The 27,752-nt window shown below is 39.4% G+C and overlaps 1 protein-coding gene across 5 annotated transcripts in view; it reads left to right on the plus strand.

The window, feature by feature from the left end:
- The window catches only part of LOC109431649 (sodium- and chloride-dependent neutral and basic amino acid transporter B(0+)), a 436,299-nt gene that overhangs the window by 365,312 nt on the left and 43,235 nt on the right, over positions 1-27,752 (plus strand). Inside the window, exon 2 of one of the 5 annotated variants that reach the window (XM_062852592.1) lies at positions 23,248-24,076. The exons of 3 other annotated variants lie outside the window; for them this stretch is intronic. In XM_062852592.1, coding sequence (XP_062708576.1) covers positions 23,987-24,076 — 90 coding nt within the window. In that variant the 5' untranslated portion in view covers positions 23,248-23,986. Of the gene's footprint in view, positions 1-23,184; positions 24,077-27,752 lie in introns of those variants that run through there. One more of the 5 variants, XM_029874568.2, reaches the window with a different exon arrangement.

A 27,752-nucleotide genomic window follows, 5' to 3' on the forward strand; every position in this document is an offset into this window, starting at 1 on the left:
TAGAAAATTTTTCACAAAATTTGGTGATATAGATATAGTAGTACAGGGTAGTAGGGTCGCCTAATTCCGTGGTAGGTCACCATTCACCGTGGTAGTAGGGACCCATTCACCGTGTATGAAAAATTTTATTCTACTTTGTTTAAAAATGATCAAAACAACCCAGCCAAGGGAATTTTCTTCATTTAAATTCATTTCAAGTAATAACTTGCAAGATTTTATTAGAAAAACGAATGTTTAAATTTTCGATTTTTTCTAGATATATGGGACAATATGGGGCACGGTGAATGGAGACCATTGATTTTTAGGGTACCCATTTACCGTGCCTTTTTGTTTCAATTAAAAAGTACGAGTAATCGTACTTTCTTGTTAAACTTACTTCGGTAATGCAAAATACATACCTGATATGTGAATTTAATTGCTTTTTGGTGGAATAAAAACGTTACTACATTTAGTTTATCGCTTAAATCACCTTAGCGCAGTTTTCGATTTTTCACTATGAATGCAGTGAACGAGCAGAAACCCGCTTCATGTAAACACAGTTCAGTGTCAAAATGATACTTTTAAATGTTTTTAATGAGCGTTTTGACATGGTAACAATAGATTAGTGTTGTATTGATGCAATTGAAGGGAAATTGTCATATCATTCAATCATAATATGGAAATAATGAAAAAATATTCGAAGGCACACGGTGAATGGAGCCCCCACGGTGAATGGCGCCTTGACGGTACTTCTAACAAATAAATATTTACTTGCTACACTGAAAGGCGGCTTGCAGTAATGACAAGCATAAAAATGTTTTTAAATTTACCATGGCAAAACATGATCATCGACCCACCCCACAACGCTTCTTTTGTGCGTTTTGTTTCTTCTCACATCAACCGGTTCGATAGCCGAGTGGTAGCGTGCGAGCCTGGTGATGTCAAGGTTCTTGGTTCGAATCCGGTTGCCATCAGAAACTTTTTTAAATAGAAAATAGAGTCCATTGTAAAATTGAAAACATAATTCTGTTGAATTGAAACGAAACTCAGTCTGCACAAATTTAGTGGCGTTGTGTATTTAAATTGACCCTCAGAATAGTAATTTTCACCGCAAGCCGCCGTTCAGTGTAGTAGCAAGTCCCAACGATTTCTGAGCAACCAAAACCTGCGGTGTGAAGTGTGTTACTGGAACTGATATAGCAAAGAACTTCTTCGAAGACTCTATCCCTGTAAAATCAATTTTTCATGCCCAACATTATTTCGATCAATTAACTGTTTTTGGCTACGCAGCCATACAATGAACAAACGACGTTATTTATTTGCCCAACGTTTCGACACGGGGTTTGTGTCTTCCTCAAGGGGTAAATCTTTGTGTCGTTATTTGTCCTATGTTTCGTCTAACTAACAAATGTCGAAACGTTGGGCAAATAAATAACGTCGTTTGTTCATTTTATGACTGCGTAGCCAAAAACAGTTAATTGTACCATACAGTCGATTCAATCCCAGTTCAATTATTTCGATCATTAAATTGGGCATTTGGAAACATTGTACAATGGTGGCAACGGTATCGATTTAGACAAATCTATTACTGACTGAAAAAGAGTAGCCTGAAACGTAATTAAATGTGGATTTAGAGTGTAGCATATGCCGAAAAATATCAACATAAAACAAACATACCATTGGACGGTGATGAAAACTTTACAGAATATTTTTAAAAGAGCTTCTGGAAAAATCTGAATTTATAATTGATACCCCAATAGGATTTTTTGAAAGAATCTCTGAATCTTTTTTAAAAAATTCCTGGAGAAACCCCTGGGGAAATTTCTCGAAATTTCTTTCAAGAGATCCCAAAGAAAAACTTCTGGAAATTTCTAAGTTTCCTTTTGAAATTTTGATGAAATTAAAATAAATTTTTGAAGTAACCCTTGAGGAAATTCCCCATAGAGTTCGTAAAGGTTTTCTAAGGGATACCTCGAGGAACCTCTGAAGGAATTATTACTGGTAGTATCGATCCAGGAAATCCTGCTGTAGTCTTCTTTCTAGAAAAAATAATCCGGAAAAAATATATAGATCTTGAGGGAACTGCCTACGGAATTTCAGGCGATGTCTTCCAAAGAAGTACATTTCAAAAGAATACGGGAAGGTTGGGTAATATGCATCCCCTAAACAAAACCTGGTCAAATAATTAAGATTAAGATGGTTTTATGGGTGTCTTGATTTCTAATTCTGATAGTTAACTGCTTCGACTTAGAGTCTCAAACTTTTGGCCCCCATGATATGAAATTAACAATATTTAAAAATGTTACGTTTTAGATGCTGAAAACTGTTGGGGGAAAACGCACTTTGAGGTGGGGCAAAACGACCTCTGGCATTTCCCGCTTTGAATTCACATAAAATACCATGGGGCTCCATTTAACTATTTACGACTGCAATGGAATGTGTAGGAGCCGGATGGTAGTTAATGGGTTGATTTCATATCAACAGCGCCCAATCGCTTATATTCGGTGCGCTCCAAATTAGAAGATCTTTCCAAACGTGGAAAATCATCGTTTTCCACACTTTTTCTTTGTCTGTTTCAGTCAATCTTGGGCTCAACTGGCTCAATTTTACGTCTTGTTTGTTTGCAACTGAAGGAAACTTGATTTATGTAATGAAATGGTGTGAGGGTGTTTTGCCCGGGGGTGTGTATTACCCCAGGTTACCCTAATCGGAAGAATTTTCAGAATTCTTGCTGAACTCATAAAATCAATTCCTGCAAGAATGTCCTTGCAGAAAAATTTCATGAAAATATCCCAAGTAACATTTTGATGACCAGTTAGACTTAAAGAGGTTGTAATGGTTCAAAATCTGATTGGAATCGAATCTTGTCTTTTCCTCGACTGACTTCACTTTAGCGCCAAGCAGACGATCAAACCGTTTGCATGTGAAGCAGCAATATACAATGCTCAGCGAGACTCAGGGCGAGTCCATCAAACCACGGAAAGATTCTTACTCGAAACCGTCCTTTCTCACCACAACTCTGACCCCAATGACCCAATCAATTTAGAGCACAGCTAAAATTCCCAACAAAATCCCACTAAATTCCCATCAAATATCTTTCGTCATCTAGAGTAAACTAGCCAACGTTCAAACTTGCATCAGTGTATTCAAAACCGCTCCTAAACTCCTACGATTCCAATTGGAATTTTCATGCGCACGGCCGTGCTTTACTTTGGTCCCTCAGTTCACTTTCTACTTATTCTATCTGACCTTGATCTGGCTCGACCCGAGCTCAGGCGACGACGTCCAACGATGGATGCGGCGATGGAGACGCAGGGTTGATGATAGCGCAACGGGGTTGCTTTTGTATTGGTGGTTGCAGTGTTAGTTGTGCTTATCGATGACGGGGCTGCCTCTGTGCACGCGTGTAGGCTGTCAGTGGTGCGTGTCTTCGCTAAGACCAGCACTCTCACATGCGAGTCCGATTGACTGCGGACCGCCAACTGTCTCGAGGCTAATTGAAAGAGAATCAAAAAAAAGACCGACCAGCCCTGGATCAAATACAACGGTCACTAGAATTGTGCTCCACTAGAAGCGTGGTTTAAAAAGGAAATACGCATTTTGTGGTCATTAATTGTGTGGCAGTGAATAGTGTGGAGAAAGCAGCTGGGGTCCCCGTTGTTATGCTGAACATTGCACCAAGCATAAGGCTAAAAACAGGTACTATGTGTATCGTATCTAAGATCGAGTATTGTTTCACGAAATACATTCAACTCCGACACTTGTGAATTGTCTGCGATACACAACTCCGACAGCAATCAACACACCCATATTGGTCCATTGTCATTTGACCTGCTATTATTTTTTTGCAATTCGTTCTGTCACAACAATCTAAAATCAATATCAGTCACCGTCCGTTTTGCTTGTACGTGCACAGAATATTGTGAAAATATGTCCGAAGCTGAAGATGATTTTTTCTGTTATGTATGTACGAAACTGGAAAAGGAGACGGTGAGGCTGATCGAATGCTCCTACTGTGGGAAATATGCGCACTTTCGCTGCAAAAAGCTATTCGGCAATGCGGCTAAAAGAGCGAAGAGCAAACCATTTTTCTGTTCGGTGGAATGCAGCGAGATGTGTCTACAGGCCAGTCGACAGACAACGACTAACGATGATATCATTCGTGAGCTGCAACTACTTGGCAAGGTAGTGAAGGAGGTCAAAGTGGACTCGGAAAACTTTCGTTTAATGTTCCAGCAAACACAAATGCAAATCTCTGAAATCGTATCCACGAGCAGGCAGATAGAGAAGTCGCAGGATTTTTTGGCTGAGCAGTTCGATCGTCTACAAGCGGACTTCAAAACGTTCAAAGAGGAAGTAGGATGTGTGAGAGCTGAGAATTCGAAAATTCATCAGGAATTGAGAGTATGGCAGGAAACGTGCGGAGAGCTCGCTGGCTCGGTGGATCGTCTGGAGGTCGATATGGATAGGATCAACAGAGCAGCTAAGGCCAAGAATGCTGTGATATTAGGTCTACCGATGGTTGAAAATGAAAACACCGTTGGCCTTGTGTCCAAACTCTGTATGCTACTAAAGTGCGATTTCGACTGTTCAACCGCAATTGTTGCTGCTAGGCGTATCATCGGGAAGGAACGAATGAATGGGGTATCGCCTATCATTGTTTCTTTCTCTTCTGAAGAGGAAAAGGAACAATTATTCCAACGGAAACGTTCACATGGAGTTGTGCTAGCTTCGAGCATATGTGAAGCTCTCAACGGTTCGCCAAAGACAATTACTATACGGGATGAGATGACTTCATATGGAAGGGAACTCCTGCAATAAGCAAAAAGCTTGCAAGAAAGCCTTAAAATAAAGTATGTGTGGCCTGGAAGAGGTGGAAAAATTCTATTGAAGCGGCAAGATGGAGCAAAGATAGAACAGATTAGCAGCAAACTTCAACTTTCCGGATTGCAACCCACAAGCTACAAAAGAGTCCTCAACTTGTCAGGCATCTCCACCAGCGGTTCCGCAGTCTAAACGTTAATTTTCTCCTTTTTCCGTAATAAATCGTTGTAAACAGATCTTAAGTATTGTTACCAATTATAATTACTATTTCGATTCAATTGATCAATTAAATAAGGATTCAAACTATATCGTAGATAAATTTCATTTAAAAGTATTACAGTTTAACATCAGGGGAATGAATAACATGAATACTTTTGACCGATTTAAAGAAGTACTTGAGCTGTATCGTGGAGTAATAGATGTTATTGTTATTGGCGAAACATGGGTGAAAGCAGATCGGACGCAGCTCTACAGCATTGACGGATACCATAATGTCTTTTCGTGCAGACCTGATTCTCGGGGTGGAGGCTTGGCAGTATATGTACGATCAACAATTTCTTTTGATGAGGTGATCAACGAACATTTCAATGGGTTTCATCATGTGCATATTTCCCTCGATATTGGAGAACTACCATTTCATATACACGCAGTGTATCGGCCTCCTGGTTTTGATTTGTCAGCTTTCTTTTCAAAACTGGATTCCATATGTGCAACTGGAGGACGTCACTCCTCTTCTATCATCGTTGGGGATATCAATATTCCGACAAATGTTTCAAATTGTCGCATCGTCGATGAGTACACGAACCTGCTAAACTGTTATAACTATTCGGTTAGTAACAATTGTCCAACCAGACCAGCAAGTGGAAACATACTAGATCACACTATTTGTTCTGATGCGTTGCATTGTACAGTTGTAAATGAGACAATTTATACCGACATAAGTGATCATTGTCTGGTGTTATCCACTTTCCGACTCCAAAAACCTATTGAACAACGTCGTCTTGAGAAAACCATAGTTTATAACCAAAAATTGAACATTGCTTTTCAAAATGCCATGGCCACTCTACCGGAAGGAAGCGCTGAACTCAAAGTGCAGTTTGTCCTGAACACCTACAAAGCGTTGAAAGAGCAGTTTTCCCGAACTGTAAGCGTCGAAGCCAAAATCAAAGGATTTTGTCCATGGATGTCTTTTGATATCTGGACATTGATTAAAATTAAGAATAATTTATTGAGAAGCCAGAAAAGAAACCCAAACAACATTCGCTGTAAGGAGCTGCTTGACCATGTATCTAAGAAAGTACAGCGAGCAAAAGACCAAGCCAAGAAAGAGTACTTCAGCAAACTTTTTTCCACGTCAAATCAGAAACGGATTTGGACGAATATTAACAAAATCCTGGGTAGGAATAAAGACACGACTAACGCCATCAAGTTGTCCGTGAACGGGAGTCTTACTAGCGATGATTCCAGTATTGCGAATGCCTTCAACGATTTTTTCTGCTCGATTGGACCCCAGCTTGCTGCATCAATCCACAGTAACCAAGATATTAACAAATTTAACACACTGACCACTCATCGGGCATCAGTATTCCTTGAGCCAGCGTCAACACAAGAAGTAATTTTGTTGATAAAAGAGTTGAAAAATGGCAAAAGTTGCGGTGTGGACGGAATCTCAGCTGAGTTTATGAAGCTTCATCATAATGTTTTTGCCGTACTTCTACGTGACTTGTTCAACGAATGTGCATCTACTGGATCTTTCCCTGACTTCCTGAAAGTTGCACGTGTCATTCCTATACACAAAGGCGGAAACAAGTCGGATATCAATAACTATCGGCCAATATCAATCCTATCTGTGTTGAGCAAGGTACTGGAAAAGTTGTTAGTTACCAGATTAGCCAACTTTCTTCGGCATCACGACCTTCTGTACAATAGACAATATGGGTTCAGAGAGGGGGCAACGTGGACTGCTGTATGTGAATTGGTGGATGAGATCTATGGTGCAATGGAGGAACGTAACATTGAAGGAGTATTGTTTCTGGATCTGAAGAAGGCTTTCGATACGATCGATCATCAAGTTTTGCTGCGCAAGCTAGAGTATTATGGAATAAGAGGAACTGCAAACGACCTGCTGAGGAGCTATTTAACAGGAAGAAAGCAGTATGTTCTCGTCAATGGAGCTACCAGTATCCTAAAAGATGTCACTGTAGGAGTCCCACAAGGAAGCAATGTTGGTCCACTTCTATTTCTCCTCTATATAAATGATCTGGCAAATTTGAAATTGAATGGACACCCTCGATTGTTTGCTGACGACACGTCTCTCTCCTATCAGAAGTCTAATGCAAATTTGATAATTCTACAAATGAAGGAGGATCTGGCGATTCTTCAACAATATTTCGATGAAAATATGCTGTCATTGAATCTCTCGAAAACTAAATTCATGCTGTTCCACTCGCCTCGTCTTAGAATTCCTAGGCATGCGGACTTGATTGTAAATTCAACAAAAATCGATAAAGTCTACTCTTTTAAGTATCTTGGGCTTACTTTTGATCCAAACCTACATTGGCATGAACATATTTTCAAGCTGCAGCGAGAAATAAGTGTTTTCTGTGGAGTTTTACGTAAGATATCTCAATATATACCCAGGAAGGAACGACTGACAATGTACTATGCATTTGTACAATCCAAGCTCCAATACTTGGTCTCCATTTGGGGAGCTGCGTCAAAAACTTCCTTGAGATCATTGCAATCTACTCAAAACCGTTGTTTGAAAGTTGTGTATAATCGTCCTCTTCTATACCCAACTATAAGATTGTTCAAAGAATCTGCGGAATCAATCATACCAATTGCTGGTCTCCGAGAGAAAGAGTGTCTAGTACAAATGCACAATATTCTGACAAATCCTCGCACTCTACACAACCAACCTTTACAACAAACTTCAAGTAGATATGCACTGAGAAGTCAGGCTGTTTTGGCCATCAGTCGTCCTAGAACGGAAGCTGGGAAAAAATGTTTCTTATACTATGGAGCCTGCCAGTACAATGCACTGCCTCTGCACATAAAGGATGAGAGAAACATGCCACGTTACAAAAAGAATGTGCTAAAATTGATTCGAGATAAGATCGGAACCTACTTGACCTAAATGCTGTACATCGCAAATGATCTGCCTCCCACCGCATCCAGCTGCTCGGCCAGGAGGAACTGCCAGTTATTCTCTAAGGTAACAGAGCCTGGTATATGTCTGGCCGAAGCCAGCGGTACTGCACCCATTAAAAAGCCTTATCTTTGTGTCAGCCTGGGAATGTCCATCCCCAATACGCTCCGTATGCCAAGCCGCCGTACATCGCCGATGATCTGCCTTCTACTGCATCCAGCTGCTCGGTCAGGAGGAACCGCCAGTTATTCTCTAAGGTAACAGAGCCTGGTATATGTCTGGCCGAAGCCAGCGGTACTGCAACCATTAAAAAGCCTTATCTTTGTGTCAGCCTGGGAATGTCCATCCCCAATACGCTCCGTATGCCAAGCCTCCGTACATCGCCGATGATCTGCCTTCTACTGCATCCAGCTGCTCGGTTAGGAGGAACCGCCAGTTATTCTCTAAGGTAACAGAGCCTGGTATATGTCTGGCCGAAGCCAGCGGTACTGCAACCATTAAAAAGCCTTATCTTTGTGTCAGCCTGGGAATGTCCATCCCCAATACGCTCCGTATGCCAAGCCTCCGTACATCGCCGATGATCTGCCTTCTACTGCATCCAGCTGCTCGGTCAGGAGGAACCGCCAGTTATTCTCTAAGGTAACAGAGCCTGGTATATGTCTGGCCGAAGCCAGCGGTACTGCACCCATTAAAAAGCCTTATCTATTGTGTCAGCCTGAGAATGTCCGTCGCCAATCCGCTCCGTATGCCAAGCCTCCGTACATCGCCGATGATCTGCCTTCTACTGCATCCAGCTGCTCGGTTAGGAGGAACCGCCAGTTATTCTCTAAGGTAACAGAGCCTGGTATATGTCTGGCCGAAGCCAGCGGTACTGCAACCATTAAAAAGCCTTATCTTTGTGTCAGCCTGGGAATGTCCATCCCCAATACGCTCCGTATGCCAAGCCTCCGTACATCGCCGATGATCTGCCTTCTACTGCATCCAGCTGCTCGGTCAGGAGGAACCGCCAGTTATTCTCTAAGGTAACAGAGCCTGGTATATGTCTGGCCGAAGCCAGCGGTACTGCACCCATTAAAAAGCCTTATCTATTGTGTCAGCCTGAGAATGTCCGTCGCCAATCCGCTCCGTATGCCAAGCCTCCGTACATCGCCGATGATCTGCCTTCTACTGCATCCAGCTGCTCGGTTAGGAGGAACCGCCAGTTATTCTCTAAGGTAACAGAGCCTGGTATATGTCTGGCCGAAGCCAGCGGTACTGCAACCATTAAAAAGCCTTATCTTTGTGTCAGCCTGGGAATGTCCATCCCCAATACGCTCCGTATGCCAAGCCTCCGTACATCGCCGATGATCTGCCTTCTACTGCATCCAGCTGCTCGGTCAGGAGGAACCGCCAGTTATTCTCTAAGGTAACAGAGCCTGGTATATGTCTGGCCGAAGCCAGCGGTACTGCACCCATTAAAAAGCCTTATCTATTGTGTCAGCCTGAGAATGTCCGTCGCCAATCCGCTCCGTATGCCAAGCCTCCGTACATCGCCGATGATCTGCCTTCTACTGCATCCAGCTGCTCGGTTAGGAGGAACCGCCAGTTATTCTCTAAGGTAACAGAGCCTGGTATATGTCTGGCCGAAGCCAGCGGTACTGCAACCATTAAAAAGCCTTATCTTTGTGTCAGCCTGGGAATGTCCATCCCCAATACGCTCCGTATGCCAAGCCTCCGTACATCGCCGATGATCTGCCTTCTACTGCATCCAGCTGCTCGGTCAGGAGGAACCGCCAGTTATTCTCTAAGGTAACAGAGCCTGGTATATGTCTGGCCGAAGCCAGCGGTACTGCACCCATTAAAAAGCCTTATCTATTGTGTCAGCCTGAGAATGTCCGTCGCCAATCCGCTCCGTATGCCAAGCCTCCGTACATCGCCGATGATCTGCCTTCTACTGCTTCCAGCTGCTCGGTCAGGAGGAACCGCCAGTTATTCTCTAAGGTAACAGAGCCTGGTATATGTCTGGCCGAAGCCAGCGGTACTGCACCCATTAAAAAGCCTTATCTTTGTGTCAGCCTGGGAATGTCCATCCCCAATACGCTCCGTATGCCAAGCCGCCGTACATCGCCGATGATCTGCCTTCTACTGCATCCAGCTGCTCGGTCAGGAGGAACCGCCAGTTATTCTCTAAGGTAACAGAGCCTGGTATATGTCTGGCCGAAGCCAGCGGTACTGCACCCATTAAAAAGCCTTATCTTTGTGTCAGCCTGGGAATGTCCATCCCCAATACGCTCCGTATGCCAAGCCTCCGTACATCGCCGATGATCTGCCTTCTACTGCATCCAGCTGCTCGGTCAGGAGGAACCGCCAGTTATTCTCTAAGGTAACAGAGCCTGGTATATGTCTGGCCGAAGCCAGCGGTACTGCACCCATTAAAAAGCCTTATCTATTGTGTCAGCCTGAGAATGTCCGTCGCCAATCCGCTCCGTATGCCAAGCCTCCGTACATCGCCGATGATCTGCCTTCTACTGCATCCAGCTGCTCGGTTAGGAGGAACCGCCAGTTATTCTCTAAGGTAACAGAGCCTGGTATATGTCTGGCCGAAGCCAGCGGTACTGCAACCATTAAAAAGCCTTATCTTTGTGTCAGCCTGGGAATGTCCATCCCCAATACGCTCCGTATGCCAAGCCTCCGTACATCGCCGATGATCTGCCTTCTACTGCATCCAGCTGCTCGGTCAGGAGGAACCGCCAGTTATTCTCTAAGGTAACAGAGCCTGGTATATGTCTGGCCGAAGCCAGCGGTACTGCACCCATTAAAAAGCCTTATCTATTGTGTCAGCCTGAGAATGTCCGTCGCCAATCCGCTCCGTATGCCAAGCCTCCGTACATCGCCGATGATCTGCCTTCTACTGCTTCCAGCTGCTCGGTCAGGAGGAACCGCCAGTTATTCTCTAAGGTAACAGAGCCTGGTATATGTCTGGCCGAAGCCAGCGGTACTGCACCCATTAAAAAGCCTTATCTTTGTGTCAGCCTGGGAATGTCCATCCCCAATACGCTCCGTATGCCAAGCCTCCGTACATCGCCGATGATCTGCCTTCTATTGCATCCAGCTGCTCGGTCAGGAGGAACCGCCAGTTATTCCCTAAGCCTGAGGATGTCCGTCGCCAATCCGCTCCGTATGCCAAGCCTCCGTACATCGCCGATGATCTGCCTTCTACTGCTTCCAGCTGCTCGGTCAGGAGGAACCGCCAGTTATTCTCTAAGGTAACAGAGCCTGGTATATGTCTGGCCGAAGCCAGCGGTACTGCACCCATTAAAAAGCCTTATCTATTGTGTCAGCCTGGGAATGTCCATCGCCAATCCGCTCCGTATGCCAAGCCTCCGTACATCGCCGATGATCTGCCATCTACTGCATCCAGCTGCTCGGTCAGGAACAGCTAGTTTTTCCCTAAGCCCGGGAATGTCCATCGCCAATTCGCTCCGTACATCACCGATGATCTGCCTCCTGCTTCATCCAGCTGCTCGGCCAGGAGGAACCGCCAGTTATTCTCTAAGGTAACATGGCCTGGTATATGTCTGGCCGAAGCCAGCGATACTGCGCCCATTAAAAAACATTTTTTCTTATACCAGCATAAAAATCTACACTGCAAATCTGGTTCGATTGACAACCCGAAGTCCATGTACGTCGCCGATGATCTACCTCTCACTACATCCAGCCGTTCGAAGGGGATTCAGCTATTCTCACAGGTAACAGAGGCCACCCATCTACATCAGCAATCCGGCCCTACTGTCAAGACTTAATACATCGCCGGTGATCTGCCGTACTTCAACCAGCTGCCTGATTTGAGAGAGTATTTCCTTATTATCACTTTTTAACTGCTGTTTGTCAAATGATTGCTATTATGAATTTTACATGAAATGTAATAACTGTAATGTAAGCTAGATTTAAGACACACTTCCTTAAAAGAGAATTATTTCTCACTGGAAGTGTACCTGAATTGTACAAAATTTGAAAAGAAGAGTAGGTTTTGTGCCTCTTGGAGAAGTGATCCAATTAATTAAAGGAATTCCGCTCCCAGGGGTTTTTCCCTACTCCAAATAAAGAAAATTAAAAAAAAAAAAAAAAAAAGAATCCGATGGTAATTGGCTTCCAGTCGAGAATTCTCGGGAGTCGTGGAGTCTCCCAGGCCCGTAGGTGCGATGGAAGTTCACTGGCCGGACGACGAGACCTATAGCCTACAAGCCGCCAAGCTTCTGGATCCACCAAGAGGATTCGTAGTGGTCGTATTCCCCTACAACCTACTTCCGGTTCTAGAACCCGGCAGGAACACCTTCGCGTGAAGGATATGATTCCTTCACGAACAAGAAAAAGAAGAAGCACATACACGGGTCCATTAGGATCAAAAATTACATAGAACAGCACAATTTCCTTTCACGACACGCAACAAATGGTTCACACATTTACCTGAGCCTCGAGCAGCAGATTCAAGGTTTGCTGGAATAGTGACGTCAGCAACTATCTTAATTAAAGATCTACAAAAGGACACACATTTAGTTGAAATCTACATTATTAATTATCATAGCGGTTTTTCTTCACTCACATTGGGAATGCCTTGTTCCCTGTACTTGGGCCAATTCACCTTTCCACAATATATAGCGATCTTTCCGAATTCTAGAACAATTTAAAATTTAGTTAACAATTCTTTTAGATTTTTATGGGCTTTCTCAACTCACATAGCGTTTTCAAACAGTTAGCTATCACTTAAACTTTTGGCAAAATCTTCCACTTATTACTCTGGGACCACGTCCGCTTCAGCTCACTGTTCGACTCGGAAAGACTATTGATGGGGTTTGAAGCTTCTTTGTAAATTTTATAAATTTTTTTATAATAGATTGTTACGCTCATTGTCTAATCCGTTACAAAAATAACTCATTCCATGTAAGAAGATTAAGACAGTGAGTGGGTACTTCATTGCTTTGAGATAAGGAAATATGGTATCAATATCGACCACAGGGAGGCGCTACCGTCATAAAAATGATAATTGAATATAATTGCTTCTTTAGGGTACGTTTTGACTCAGCCTTTTCCTGACGAAAAGATGATCAATCGATTTTTAAAACAAGAAAGCAGTTGCAATCTTGTAACCATGTTACAAGGTTTTGAGAACCGTCATAAAACCTAGCACCTTTTATTCTGGTTTTATGATGCTTCTAAAAAGGTGGCTTGTGTCCAGGCTTGAAATCCTAGGCTTAAGCGCCATTACTCGCTCTCTGAAACAAGGGTTTATGTGTTATAGAAAGTTATAAACCAAACCAAGAAAATATACAAATTTATAATGGCAGTCTCATCATGATTTTCTATACTAAGAATCTTGACTCGGGGCCGTCTTAATAGGTTGTCGTTCTCCTGCATCCCTTCTGCTTCTCACATCATTCCTCCTTCATTTGCCGGAATCTGATCATCAACCTTTTTATTCACTATTCCAATTTTACACGCAGAACAGCCGTGTTTAACACATTTAGTTCACCTAATCTGAATAATCACTAATCGTCTTAGGTATCACGCGCTGGATATTTTAAAAGGCAGAATCTCATGGACGGATTTCCCTGGAATAATACTAATTTTGACGCAATAAAATAAAAATTATTTCCTTGGAGTTATATCATTGGGGTGCTGAAACTTGAACACCTTGAGTAACAAGCTCTGATTTAACTATGACAGGACTGCGCGAAACCCTTAAGTAGTTTCGCACACCGTACATCATTACTTTGATTATTCCAGTCAGCTTCCCAGAAAAGCCAGGAAAGCAAACCCAATTTCCAGTGTAATGAAATCAATTATTTACGAATTTAATTTATTTTAGTACACAAAACCAAATTGAAAACAATATCTACAATAGCTCTGCAAGTTGACATCATCCAACTGCAGGATTGCATTCCACCTTGGTCATTCGTGGAAGCAATCAGCATCAGTTCTATCGCGCAAGTGGGTAGTAAAATTGGTAAGACCCACGATTATCCACCTCCACAGCCAACGACAACAGCAGCCTGATGTTACTAATGAGAAGAGCCATTCACTCTCAACAGCCATCGAGCAAAGATCACCTGAGTGCGTGGTGCAGTAGAGAGACTTCAGCAACGCCAACAACGTGTGGTCGTGAGGCCACATCGGTTCTCAAAATAAATTTATTAAATTTAATTATCGCCATAGTTATCCGCCAAGCAGGTACGCAGCGTCGATGCTGCTGGGTCTTGTACCTACCTACTACTGGTACTGTGCTGCAGTTAATTGTGTGGAAAATTGTGTTTAACCATCGTGGCCTTGCTTCCGAGAGGTGGATTGTTGCTTTACCTTCCTTACTTCCGATCGGATGCAGGGGTACTGGGAGTTCCTCTATTGTTCGAGGGCGAAATGGGATTGGAAATTAATTTTACGTTGCACTGACGGCGAACCATGTTGCGAAACTAGTTTATTGCGGTTGGTATTGAGATCAGGTAAAATCTGTTGAAACTGTTATGGATTTTTTTTTGGAAACAATGCTTTTTTGCGGCTCAGTTTCCATCGAATGGGGTAAATGCTATTTCAAAAATTCAAAAATGTGAATAACAGACTCCACAACTGTGTAATGTGTATGATGAACAAAATTATTCAATAGTTTTCACGATATGTATTGCATTAATTTTAGCTTACTTTCAAAAAGAATTACCACACACATTAAAATAAATCAACTTCCCAGAAGCTGAAAACCTCGCCACTCATCTCCCCTTAAACGCACAACTTTTTCCAATTTCGTAACCAAATCCCCATGTGAACGAATTCAATTCCAAGCAATGCTATTCTTTGGAACATGGTTGCCACATACGGATCGATAGAAAATCCTCTACCTACCTACACCATTTCCAGTAGCACCGGGTGATTGAAATACGAAAAGCGATATTTTCCGGGGAATATCCATCCCGAAACTGATGGAAACTTGTGTGTGCTTGAGTGCTACAGCTTCGCGGAAAACTGATGACAAATTGATGTTGGTTTAGGGAAAAAAGTGTGTTACTACGTACTCGTGATGCAGTTTTGCTGAAGAAGCATTTAAGCTTCCTTCGTTGAATTTGCATACAAAATCCCGATTATCATTTTTTTCTCACTTTTTGCCTGGCGAAGGATGTTGTTGAACCATATATGTCGTAATATTAAAGCAGATTTTCAAATACTTTTTTCTTGTTATAACTCAACTAGGACATAGAAAAGTGCGTCACAAATTGTGTACTATTTTGATTTGTTGAGCAGTTTAATCGTTTAACTACTGACAGCACTTTTCTGATACTTATCCACCGTGCCTTAACTTACACGAAAGCAAACAAATTAAAATTGCATAATTACAACAACCGTCGTCGTCGCATGTAATAAATAAATCTTCACCTTTCGCGGTGAACAAACTTCATCCAGATTTCCCTTTCAATCGCGGGCTGTTGCGTGACCCGGCAGTCAACAGTGTAGCGCAGTGTAGTGTAGGTAATAACAACGCCGCACTCGCCCGCAAAACCACACCGGCAATCATCACCGGCGGAATCCTTCTTTCTTCCTCGGCTCGAAAAAGCCTCAATCACTATGATTGCTGTTTGCTGTTTTTCGGTTTGCTCATAATTTTTCACTCAACTCGTTCATCGACACTACTGTCTCGCTAACTGGTGTGCTTCTAATAGAGTTGCGCAATTTTTTTTTTCTGCAAATGAATTCTGCACGCTTCGTACGCTTCATCGGAGCTCTCCGGCTCCAATTGGAGGCCACCTCCGAAGCGAAAACAAAAAAGAAAAAGCCCTTTGAACAACTACAAATGGAGCTCCCTGCGAAAATCCACTTATCTTTACCATCTGCTCCACCGCCGCCGCCCATTGCGGTGTGCCGGTTGCTACTGTAGAGTGAGGTAATGTTGATCGGCAGGAATCGATCATCTTCTTCTATTGACTTATATCATCGGGTCAGTGGCTGTATGTCCTGCCTTCTTTTTATTCATTATTTCCAGATGTGTTATCTCTGTAGCAGAACCTGCAATGGTAAAGTATGCAGCAAAAGTTCGTTTCGAGACGAGTTGGCGAAACGATTCAGTCAATAGGAAACCCATCTGCTAAAGAGCATTTTCACCACTATGAGTACTCAAAGAAACAGTATTCAAAAGAAGTTTTGTTACACTACAAGATTTTTCTGAGTCAGTAAATTTGACTTCGAACTATTAGACCCTCAAAAGTATTAGTGCAGTTTTTTAAAACACTGAGCTTTGTTCATTGTTATACCTACGGATTTTCTGTAAAATTTCAAACGATATTTGAAAGTTTTCTAACCTGCAAAAGACTTTAATAACTACGAGCCAAATGTTGATAAATTTTGCTTTGTTTTGAATTTGTTTCCGCAAATATTTAAAACTATAAATATTTCAGAAACTCAAACACTTCCAATAAACAGACAGCTGCTTACATTTCTTAACTCAGTTTTGTTATGACGATTGCGTTTTCCGCAAAATAACTGATTAAGGCTAAATTTAAAATTTATATTTCTGGTTGAGCGTGTTTAGAAAAGTGTGATCAATTTCATGAAAAAAACAAGGGAATTATGATTTTGTTTATGTCGACAGTAGACCGATGCAAATTTTGAAATGTTCGCTCCCCTATGCTTAATCGATGCGAATTTGGGTTCTGATTATCCTACCAAAATATCAGCTCATTTGAATCAAATTTGACTGACAGGGTGTCTACTACCTGGAAAAACCTGGAAAACCTGGAATTATCAGGGAATTTCATTCGACCTGGAAAAATCCTGGAATTCTCAGGGAATTCTGGTGGCAATCAGGGAATTTTTAAGTTTATCACTTCAAAACAAATTTTTAGTTAGAATTCCCCCAAAGCGATAAAAAATTTCGGCTGCGCCGCTACTTATTACCCGCTCGTTAAGTATTATTATTCATCAGATATTTGTTGCATGAATAATTCATGTGCAGTGAGTTTTTAATATTGTACAATAATCTGTCTTATTTGTTTAATGTGGAATGTCTCCGGTCAGGGGGAACAATAAGAAGTAATACTATTTTTTTTCTGAAATTCAGAAACACTTTCCACTTGTTTTGTTGTTTCGAAGACCTTTTTCGTCATGTTTTGAAAAAATTAGAAAGATTAAAGAAAATCATATAATTTTTAAAACTAAAAAGAAAACTTGAAAGTGCTTTAATTTTTGTAAACTAAAAACTAAACCAAAAACATAATAGAAGATACGGTAGTCAGCCACATACGGAAAAATAATATTCAGACATTATCTCTCCAGTTAGTTTAGTGGTAAGGCTAAGGATCACCAATCCGGAGACGGCGGGTTCGATTCACGTTCCGGTCGGGGAAATTTTCTCAACTCCCTGGACATAGTGTATCATTGTCCTTGCCTCACAATGTACAAATTCATGCAATGGCAGGCAAAGAAAGCCCTTCAATTAATAACTGTGGAAGTGCTGAAAGAACACTAAGTTGAAGAGAGGCCGGCCAAGTTCCAGTGGGAACGTAGAGCCACAAAGAAGAAGAACATTATTATTTTTTTAAAATTACTTTGTATTTATGATTTTTAACTTAATGCTTATTCTTCACAAGAAACAACATTATCATAAATTTACGGTTTGGAACTCATTGTGATTTATTTTCTTATATCATGAGATAGCTCATGCATAATTCCTTGAAAGTTTTTTGAAGTAACAAATCGTGCACATTATTAGATTATTAGACAGATTCCTGGAGAAAATGCCGAACAAATTCGCAACTGCCTGTAGATATTGTTAGAAAAGTACCTAAATTAACTTAAAGGTGTACCTATTTCAGCGTAATTCCTGAAAATTCCTAACAAAATTATGGGATAACTTGTGGAAGAATTTTTAAGAATTTTATATGAAAATATATGAGAAATTTTTGGAACAATTCATGAACGATTCGAAACAAAAATGTCTGAAAGAATATTCAACCCACTCAGTCTTATAGTTACTTCTGAGCTCCCCACATGTTTTTCACGAATCCGAGCGAGAGAAATCTGAGAAGCTATACGTGATAGGTTTCTTGGAGGATTTTAATTTTAGTTGCAGTTTTTAAAACGAAGTTTCCAACAATATTCAAGAAAATTTGGCTAACTAACTTCCCGGAAGATTTTCTGCTGGATGGACAAGCATATATTTTATTATAATAGAATATGGTGTAATTTCTTGTTGTTTTCCTAGCAATACTTCTTGAACATTGTCAGATTTTTTTAAAAATTACTTCAGATTTTTTTTAAGAAATGCTTAGACAAAATGTTCTTTATGCGAAAGATCTCCTAAAGTACATACCGCCAAGATTATTGAAAGAATTCAATCAGAATCTCATATTTAACTTCCATCCTAAATGTTGGTAGAATGTTGTCCTTAAACGTCATTATTGTTTGCACTAGAAATATCCCAAAATAATGTGTTTATCAAGACGTCCCTATGAATTTCTAGAAATTCGGAATCATATTTGTGTAAGTTCCTTAAACCTGGAATAATTTTCAAAAACCTGGAAAAATCCTGGAAATATCAGGGAATTTCATTTTCATAATTGAGTAGACACCCTGACTGAGCACATGCCATTTTAAATTTGTATGGGAATTACTTTAAAAAAGTCAAACTTTTATTTGCACGAGTTGAAACTTTTTTCCACGTTACCTTGAAAGTGATACCAATATGAATTCATATAGATTACATTGCCGTCTTTCATATTGCTGAAGACGCAGTGTGCGTACATGGTTATTTTTCACAAAATTGATCATAACTCAAGAAAGAAAAAAAGTCCATTCCAAAAATTTCAGCGATCAAGGCTATAAAAATACCTTCTGAAAAACATTTTTTGGAAAATTTTCCGCGAGTTCAGGAATAGTTTTTTCGGCTTTTCTTTTTGAATTTTCTCAACGGTGGAAAACTTTGTGGAAAACTTTTTCTACTTCATTTTTTTTTATTCCTGAGAAAATTTGCTTTCATTTTCATTAAAAAACTTTGTTTCTACGATGCTTCGTTCTTGAGTTATGATTTTTCAAAGAAAAGGCTTACATGATACATTTGGACATTTTTCAACAAAATTGGTCATAACTCAAAAACGAAAAAAAGTGCATCCCAAAAAATTCAGCGATTTAAGCTCATGAAATAACCTACTCAAAAATATTTTTTTGAAAATTTTCCACGAGTTCGGGCATTGTTTTTTCCGGCTTTTCTTTATGAATTTTCTCAACTGTGGGAAACTTTTTCTAGTTCTTTTTTTTATTTTTGAGAAAATTTGCTTTCATTTCCTAAAAAAAACTTTGTTTCTATGATGCTTCGTTCTTGAGTTATGATTTTTCAAAGTTAGTAGTGTCAGGGGAAACAAAGAATTTCTACCTGAGTTTTCCGGGAAAATAGGCAACCCTGAACTTTTCTCAATTTTTTGCTGTTCATATATTCATGAGCCCAGCCTGTGGAAATTTTTTCATGAAAATCTAAGACCCTTCGGCCCAATTTATACGATAATAAAAAATGCCCATTTACATTGCAAAATTTTCTTTCGGCCTAATGGCCTTACCAGGCAGAATTTTCCACGCGCAGTGAAACTGCAAAAAAGCAAAGAGAAACATCATTTCAAAAGATTTAAAGTTATGTTTTAAGTGCTGTTTGCCTATCTTGATGCATGGAAAATTCCTTGCCTGAATCGCTCAAGAAGCTGCACTTCGATCGCAGTACGCAGTTGCGAAGAAATGACAGTTCAAATGGCAGTAGTAACCGTATAAAGTTTCTGCCAGGAATCGCTCAAGAAGTTTCTTAAATGATTCTTTTCGAACTCGCGACTGGGCTTTAATGTATAACATTTTTTCTGTTGGTTTGAATGGAAGATGGCAATGTAATCTATATGGATTCATATCGGTTTCATTTTCAAGGCATTACTATGAAAGTTTGACTTTTTCATAGTAATACCCATACAAGCTTCAAATGGCGTGTGCTCAGTCAAATTTGATTCAAATGAGCTCACATTTTGGTAGGATAATCAGAACCCAAATTGGCATCGATTACTTAAGCATAGGGGAGTGAAAATTTCAAAATATGCAGTGGTCTATTTAGTTGACAGTCTTGAAAAAAAAAATCCATGAATCTGATAAAATTTGGCACAAATTCAACACATATTTTCGTTATTTATTTATTTTTAGTTTACTTATTAAATGCAAGGATGATTTCAGTAATTTATCGGAAATTTATTCCAGAAATTCTTTTAGATTCTTTTCTACAATTCTACAATACGGATAATCGTCCTAGAATCCCAGCTAAACATTGTACCTGAACCTCAAATGTACAAATCTCAAGATGCATATCAATAATGCATTTATTAATAACTAGCTGTCCCGGCAATCCCTGTCTCGCCAATCTCAATTTTCTTACTTTTCATGTCATGTACTTACTTTGAAAAATCATAGCTCAAGAACGAAGCATCGTAGAAACAAAGGTTTTTTAGAAAATGAAAGCAAATTATCTCCGAAATCCAAAAAAATATGAACTGGGAAAGCTTCTCACGAAATTTTCCACAGTTGAGAAAATTCGTAAAGAAAAGCCGGAAAAACTATGCCCGAACTCGTGGAAAATTTTCGAAAAAATATTTTTGAGGAGGTTATTTCATAAGCTTAAATCGCTGAAATTTTTGGAATGCATTTTTTTTTTGTTTTTGATTTATGGCCAATTTTGTTGAAAAATGTCCAAATGTGCCATAAAGGCTTTTCTTTTAAAAACTTATAACTCAAGAACGACGAATCGTAGAAACAAAGTTTTTAGATGAAAATGAAAGCAAATTTTCTCAGGAATCCAAAAAAAAATATGAAGTGGAAAAAGCTTTCCACAAAATTTTTCACCGTTGCGGAAATTCATAAAGAAAAGCCGGAGAAACTATGTCCGAACTCGTGGAAAATTTTCAAAAAAAATATTTTCGGGAATGTAATTTTATAAGCTTTGATCACTGAAATTTTTGGAATGTACTTTTTTCTCGTTACTGAGTTATGGTCAATTATGTGAAAATGATCATGTAAGCCTATTTTATATGGCCATTTTTCACAAAATTTGCCATAACTCAGGAACGAAGTTGCTTTCGGGTGCGTTTTGCTTGTGTTTGTCCATAGAATTCCGCTTCAACCTCAACAACCCACAATTTCGCAAATGTGACATTTGCCACTGCTCCGAACTCATCCCGTTTGAAATGTCAGTGATACACTTTTTTACCGTCAAATCATTTCGTTCCTCGCTCGGCTTTTGCTTGTATTGAGTACACGGAGAAACAAAAGTACCCAAAAGTGAGTTTAATCCACCCAACTTCGAGGTTGCGTGCGGGAAGCCAATTTTGAGTTGATGGAGTTGAAGTTGAGGTAGGTAGTTTGCATTTAGGCGTATTCGACCAAAGTACCTAAAGTCGAAGTTTTTTTACTCAACCGTCAGTTAAATTTACTCAACTTTCGGTTCTTTGTCACTTACTCAATTTTGGCTTCCCGCATCGAACTCTCGAAGTTGGGTTGTTTTGCTATTCACTCTTTAACAACAACAAAGAGAGCGAATGAAAGAGGATGCAAAAGAGAACTCAAAAGTGAGTTTAAAAATACTCAACTTTGGGTTTTCTTGTTTTTCAGTGTAGATATCATTCAACTGCACGCTTCGAAAAAATCTTGTAATTTTGTGTCATATAAGTCCGACACATAAAAGCAACACATTTGACGCAAAATTGTGTGCGATCTTATTTTTTACAGGAAACGGAAAATGTTTGACTCATGTAATTTTGGTTATCATTTATCGTTTTGTTCACATATTCCACTTGCGTGATAGTATCATTGTGCACTGGATGCTTTTGTGTTTGGATATCTGCTACCGCAGCACTTAATTTGTCCGTTTGGCGCTTCACATCCCATAAATCTTAACGCATTTCAATCATTTAAAACGTTAACTTAGCTATTTCTGAATTCCCACTTATTAGATAATTCGTCAAATAGGCGCACAAAGCAGTTTGGTGATACAGAGCCGACGCATTTTCTTGATATGGGGAAGCTTCACCCCAGCAGTATTTAAACGCATCCATTTCACCAACTACACACTACAAAAAATTCAAAATTACTCGTGACGTAAGTTTATGGCACGGAACGTAAACAATTTAATAACGTAAATTTATAGGACTTCTGACTTAATAATACGTCATTCTTGTAAAATTGAGTTCAATGTGACGTAAACAATTTGTGAATCGTGCATCATTACGTTTCATATGACTAAATATTCAGTTAAATGTGACAGAAAATTACGTCACTTAGGCGTTAAGATTTACGTCATATGTGTAGCTTGAATATGTGCATCCAGAGTGACGGAAATTTACATGATTTTTTCTAAGTGTGCAGCGATAACTGAGCCATCTGCGCTTACCGGTTCCACTTCCGCTTCCGTCTACTGTCTATCTACTGAAGACCACAATCACCATAAGCTGTAAAAAGGCTGTGGTCTAGTAGAGACAAGAAGAAGTAAAAGTTTTTTCGTTCTGCAGCATTTCTTAGCGCAGTTTCGAGTTCAAAAGGAATCGCTCAAGAAAATTCTTGAGCGATTCCTGGCAGAAACTTTCTACGGTGACTGCCATTTGAGTTGTCATTTCTTCGCAACTGCGTACTGTGATGGAAGAAAAACGATTTCTTGGGCGATTCAGGCAAGGATTTTCCCATGCATCAAGATAGGCCGAGAAATTCCTTCTGAACTGCAAACAGCCCTTAAGCATTGAATATTTAAATCCGCGAGACTATATCGATTTTTTATGGAATGGCTGACAGGGAAAGAAAGACAATAATGTTAATCAAAAAACAAGGATTAATACGTACTCACCAATGCATATCTGTATTCACCTTCATCTTATACACACCTGGGCTATACCCACATAAAGAATAATATAGCGCATTTAGTTCACCACTGGACTATCGCACTAGTTTTCACGAGTGCGAAAACGCTAATAAAAGTGCGCGATTGCATCAAATCAACTCGGTGTCTTCAGAGCACTTGTTCTCCATAGATTGAAGAAATAGTGCGCCGAGGACATCAACCTGATTTGATGCAATCGCGCACTTTTATTTACGTTTTCGCACTTATAAAGTCGCAGTTCGCAGTCCAGTAGTGAAATAAATGCGGTATACCAAAAGACTAAAACGGTGACCAATGTTACTCCGATTTACAGTGCCTCCTTTAGCTTCCTCTTAGGTGTTAAAAACAAAACAAAAACCAAAGCGTGTTTCGAACGCCTGCCGCTTCGTTTTAGCAAGTGCAAACATCATGGGATAGAAGATTAGCAACAGTAGTGTGTGAAAAAGTGATTAGCCGCGAATTAGTCAAGATCGACAAACACTAGATGCAGTTCCGAGTGCATCATCGGCGGCATCGCAAAGGTCTGTCATTATGCATTGAAATCGATAATTATGCATTGCCCTCCCGGTTACACCATTGGACATCACAGTAGTGGCATCGGCATCGGTATCAGTAATAATAGTGATACGGGTAAAAGCACAGTGAAACCGAAGCTTAGCGGTGCGATCACAGTCTGGTGTTACTGCAAAGCCACATCTCCGGGGACAACTGTGACGGACCGTAGCCATGACGAAATTTACGAGTTTGGATAAGCAGCAACCACCTACTCGGCAGTCAATGTTGGGAAGAATAAGCCTCCGCTTTCCGAAAGTGTGACTAACCATGTGACAATGTGCATCGGATCGAACGGAAAGCCATTAAAGCTGAACTGTGTGTAGTGGAGCAATAAATAATCGCCGGGTTCTCCTGAGAAAGTGAACTGGGAAGACTTGGAACCTAGGTAGCAATTTCCCGAGTTCAACGTAGTTTATACCAAACGAGGGGCCATGAGTAATAAGCACGGTGAAAAGAGAAGAGAAGGTAGTGATTGAAGAGTCATTTGCTGAATTTCACGTTTATTCTGAAACCGTGCTGGGCTGGCGGTGGTTGAGCGAAAGTCTTCAATTTTCCCCTCGTTGCCGCAGCCGGACACGATGAGGAAAATTGATGCCACTAATGCCAAATACCTGCTCGACTATCTGTACTACACCCGAGACGACGAGCAGTTTCGTTTTTACAAGAAGGTAAGTCTAGTCTAGTGTGCCTATGGTTATGTAGAAATGTTCACGGTAAGATGCCCTCCGTTCTTCGTATGACGATGATGAGCTGTGCAAAAATCGTTCGCAAACTCACAGCCAGTGCGAATACCTACTAACGGATGTTTTAGATGTGGGGAGCGCAAAACAAAAAACTTTTGCTGCCTGGCGTACATACAAACAATGTTACGCAAGCCGGTCTGGCAAATCTGAAATCAGCTCAACCTCATGACGCTAACAGAACTGCAGTTTCTCTAGAACAGCATTTTGCGCTTTTTTTTTGATAGGTGCTTCTCCCGAGTATAGTCTAGCATTTGAGTGAAAGCAAATCGAAAGCATTATTTATTTCCAACATCACTAGTGACTAGTGACACTAGTATTGTTTATTCATTAATCACTATAAATTCAAAATGATCAAGTACCTACAGTGTACCAAAAACAATCCCGTACATCGTTTTTTTTTCGTAATATTTTTGTAATATTGTATTACCTACGAACCAAATCCACTGTATATTTCCTTCTTAAGAAGTTTTAGTTAAAGTTGGACATTTTTTTAAATAAATTTTGAAAACTATATCTCAAAAAGGTTTACCTAATGTTCGTACAAACATGCAGCCTTGTTTTGGGATTTTATAAATTTAGAAATACACCATATTTGCTATTTGATCAATTCCCGAGACAAGCTAGCCTAAATGTCTTGAAATACATCATACACTTCGATTTATGAGCACAAACATTTCAAAAGGGCATTACTGCTTTTGTAACGGAATCTTTTTTTCGTTGCTCGCACGTAATCTACCACCACTATCGGAAAAAGCAGCAATTTCTCTTGCCAGTAGTATACGTGAATTAAGCACGAAAAATAAAATGCAATGCACAACTTTCAAAGAATCAGAAGTATCGAAAAGTAGCTGTGCCCTTTTGAAATGCTGGTGCTTATACGTCATGTAGTTCACATAAAACAAATTTACATGGTATATCATTCACACTTAATTTTGAATACCTAATTCGGTACTTTTTTGGTGAAATCAGAACAGCTGAATACAGCAAAAATCGTTTGTTTGGTTCCAGTGGAAAATCCTGGAACGCCCCTTAGACCCCCTGAAACTCTAAATCCCTGGAACACTCCTGAAACTCTTTGAAACGCCCCTGACCCCTGAAAGTTATTTAAAAAAATGTAACCCCCTGGAATATCCGAGAAGACACCTGAAACCCGTTGGAACGTTCCTGAAATCCCCTGGAACTCCTCTGAAACCGTATAACTTTCAGAATCCCCATTTAATTACATACATTGCTTATGAAACCACATAGAACATCCATGGAACTTCGTCAGCTTCCCATGGGTGATTTTTTTTAATTCAAAATGTGAGTATCGCGTGCATGGAAAAGTATGCTGTTGTCTGTTTGTTTTTTTTTCTTCAAGATCTCTCCGAAAATTTTCTGCTAAAGTATTTTCGTAAAACAGTCAAACAAAATCATGGATAGTATCAATTAGGACCATCTTGGACAGGTACAAAAGAAATCCAGAAGAATCTGCAGAGGTTCCATTAGGAACTTCTGGAAGTCAAGATCGCAATTAATAATGCTGCGAAACATCAAACACTTAGAAAAATTTACCATGGCGTGCAGCTCTTGGTGCAGCCTATACAGGAGATAGATAAAAAGATTGGAATAGGCCAAATTTTTATTTATCAAAAAATATTCAAGTAAGTATAACTTTTCGTTCAGTGCATTAGAAATTCTGAAATTTTCACTGTAAGTTGACAAATAAATTGTCTATTAGGGAGCATCCATAAATGACGTAGCACTTTTTGGTAGGTTTTTTGCTCCCCCTCCCCCTTCGTAGCATATTTTCCCATACCTAATATATGGCTCTTCACACAATCCTATGTGGACCCCCCTCCCTCCACCCCCTAAAAAGCTGCGCTATTTATGGACGCTCCCTTATTGGTCCGAATTTGAGCGAGATATCTGGAGATAGGGTCATTCTATATGAAAGTAGAACAGTCGGCTGCGATGCCTCCATGTTTTGAGATCAGGTTCAGATCAGAGCGTTCATGATTAACAAAAATTTAAATCATGATTAATCATTGATGATTAAAATTCCAATTTTGGTGATTATTGATTATGATCAATGATTAATTTGATTTTTAGGGTGAATAAGATTATGATTAATGATTAAAATTGGTTTTATCTGTGAATATTGATTATGATTATTGATTAAAAATAGCTCATTGATTAAAAATCATGATTAATCATGATTAATCAATCACAAAAAAAACTGGAATTGATTAAATATATTTATTGTAAAACGTGTTTTTGAAGTTTCAAAAGTAAAAGATAATTCTGTCCAGGAGATTTTTGAAAAAAAGAATCATAAATTATATTATTTAGACAGCATTTGAACCAATTTAAATTGGATCATATGTTTTATATGATGAATCATTTTTGGTGATGAATGATTAATGATTAATTAATATTTTTTCTTATGATTATGATTACTGATTAATGATTAGATTGCAAAAATAGTGTGATTAAGATTAATGATTAATGATTAATTGAGATTTTTTTGTGATTATGATTAATGATTTTGATTAATCTTAATCATTAATCATTAATCATGATTAAATTTATGATTAATCATTAACGCCCTGGTTCAGATCTAACATCTGAGAGAGGTGTTAACTACGAGTAGTATTTTTTCCTTTTTTGTAAGAAGTTCTCTACAGCACCTTTTGCGACCTTATTGAAATACTTTTTTATTTATATTATTTATTTTCTTTTATTTATCAACTAACAGAATTACTTTTTATTACTAAACGCATAGTATTCTGGCCTGGAAAACTGGAAATAATTCGCTGTGTAATATGTATTTTGTTTTTTAATGATGGTTCTGAAACGATGGTATGTTTACAAACGTTAAGTTGTCAGTAGGGATGAGCTCATACTGGGGATCAGAGATGTTGGCACTTGAGTTAGAACAATTAGAGTAATAGACATAATTATCTGATGTCTATATTTGAATTTTTATAATTCCGGGGTCAATTAACCGATTGGAATGAAACTTTGAACAATTATGACCCACATAATTATTTAAAAAAGCGCTTGATTCAACTTAAAATTATAAACAAGGAAATAATTTATTGCGAGTAGTTTATTTTTCAATATACACGGGGCTCAATAAGTTCGGATACACTATATAACTTGAATTAATTTCACATCTGTAATTCAGATTTTCAAAGTAAAGGTGTTTATTGAAAGGTCATATCAACACTGATCAAATACAGCATATAGGTTTGAATAAAGTATTTTTCTACTTTTTTTTAAAGCCTTAGAAGTATCTAAAGTTTGTTAGCTCCGACACGCTAAAAAATAATTTTTGAAAAGTTGCTTATGCTAAATCAGTCTAAAACGTTGAATTTTGAGTTTACATCTCACTATATTAAATTATAATAACTAAATGAATAGACTAGAGCTTTACATTGCTATTTCAGTGATGATGTGGTGATAAATTTGCAAGTATAGTAAATTTGTGATTGTTTTTAGGAAAAATGCATAAATTCATTATATGTATAAAGCAAGTTTAAGTCAAAATTTGCCAGAATTGGGTTATAATCAAGTTTTGAAAAAGATAATAATGGGTTGAACTGTAAACAACAAAAAG

The sequence above is a fragment of the Aedes albopictus genome, chromosome 2, assembly GCF_035046485.1.
Source record: "Aedes albopictus strain Foshan chromosome 2, AalbF5, whole genome shotgun sequence".
In the NCBI taxonomy this organism is placed as follows: Eukaryota; Metazoa; Arthropoda; class Insecta; order Diptera; family Culicidae; genus Aedes; species Aedes albopictus.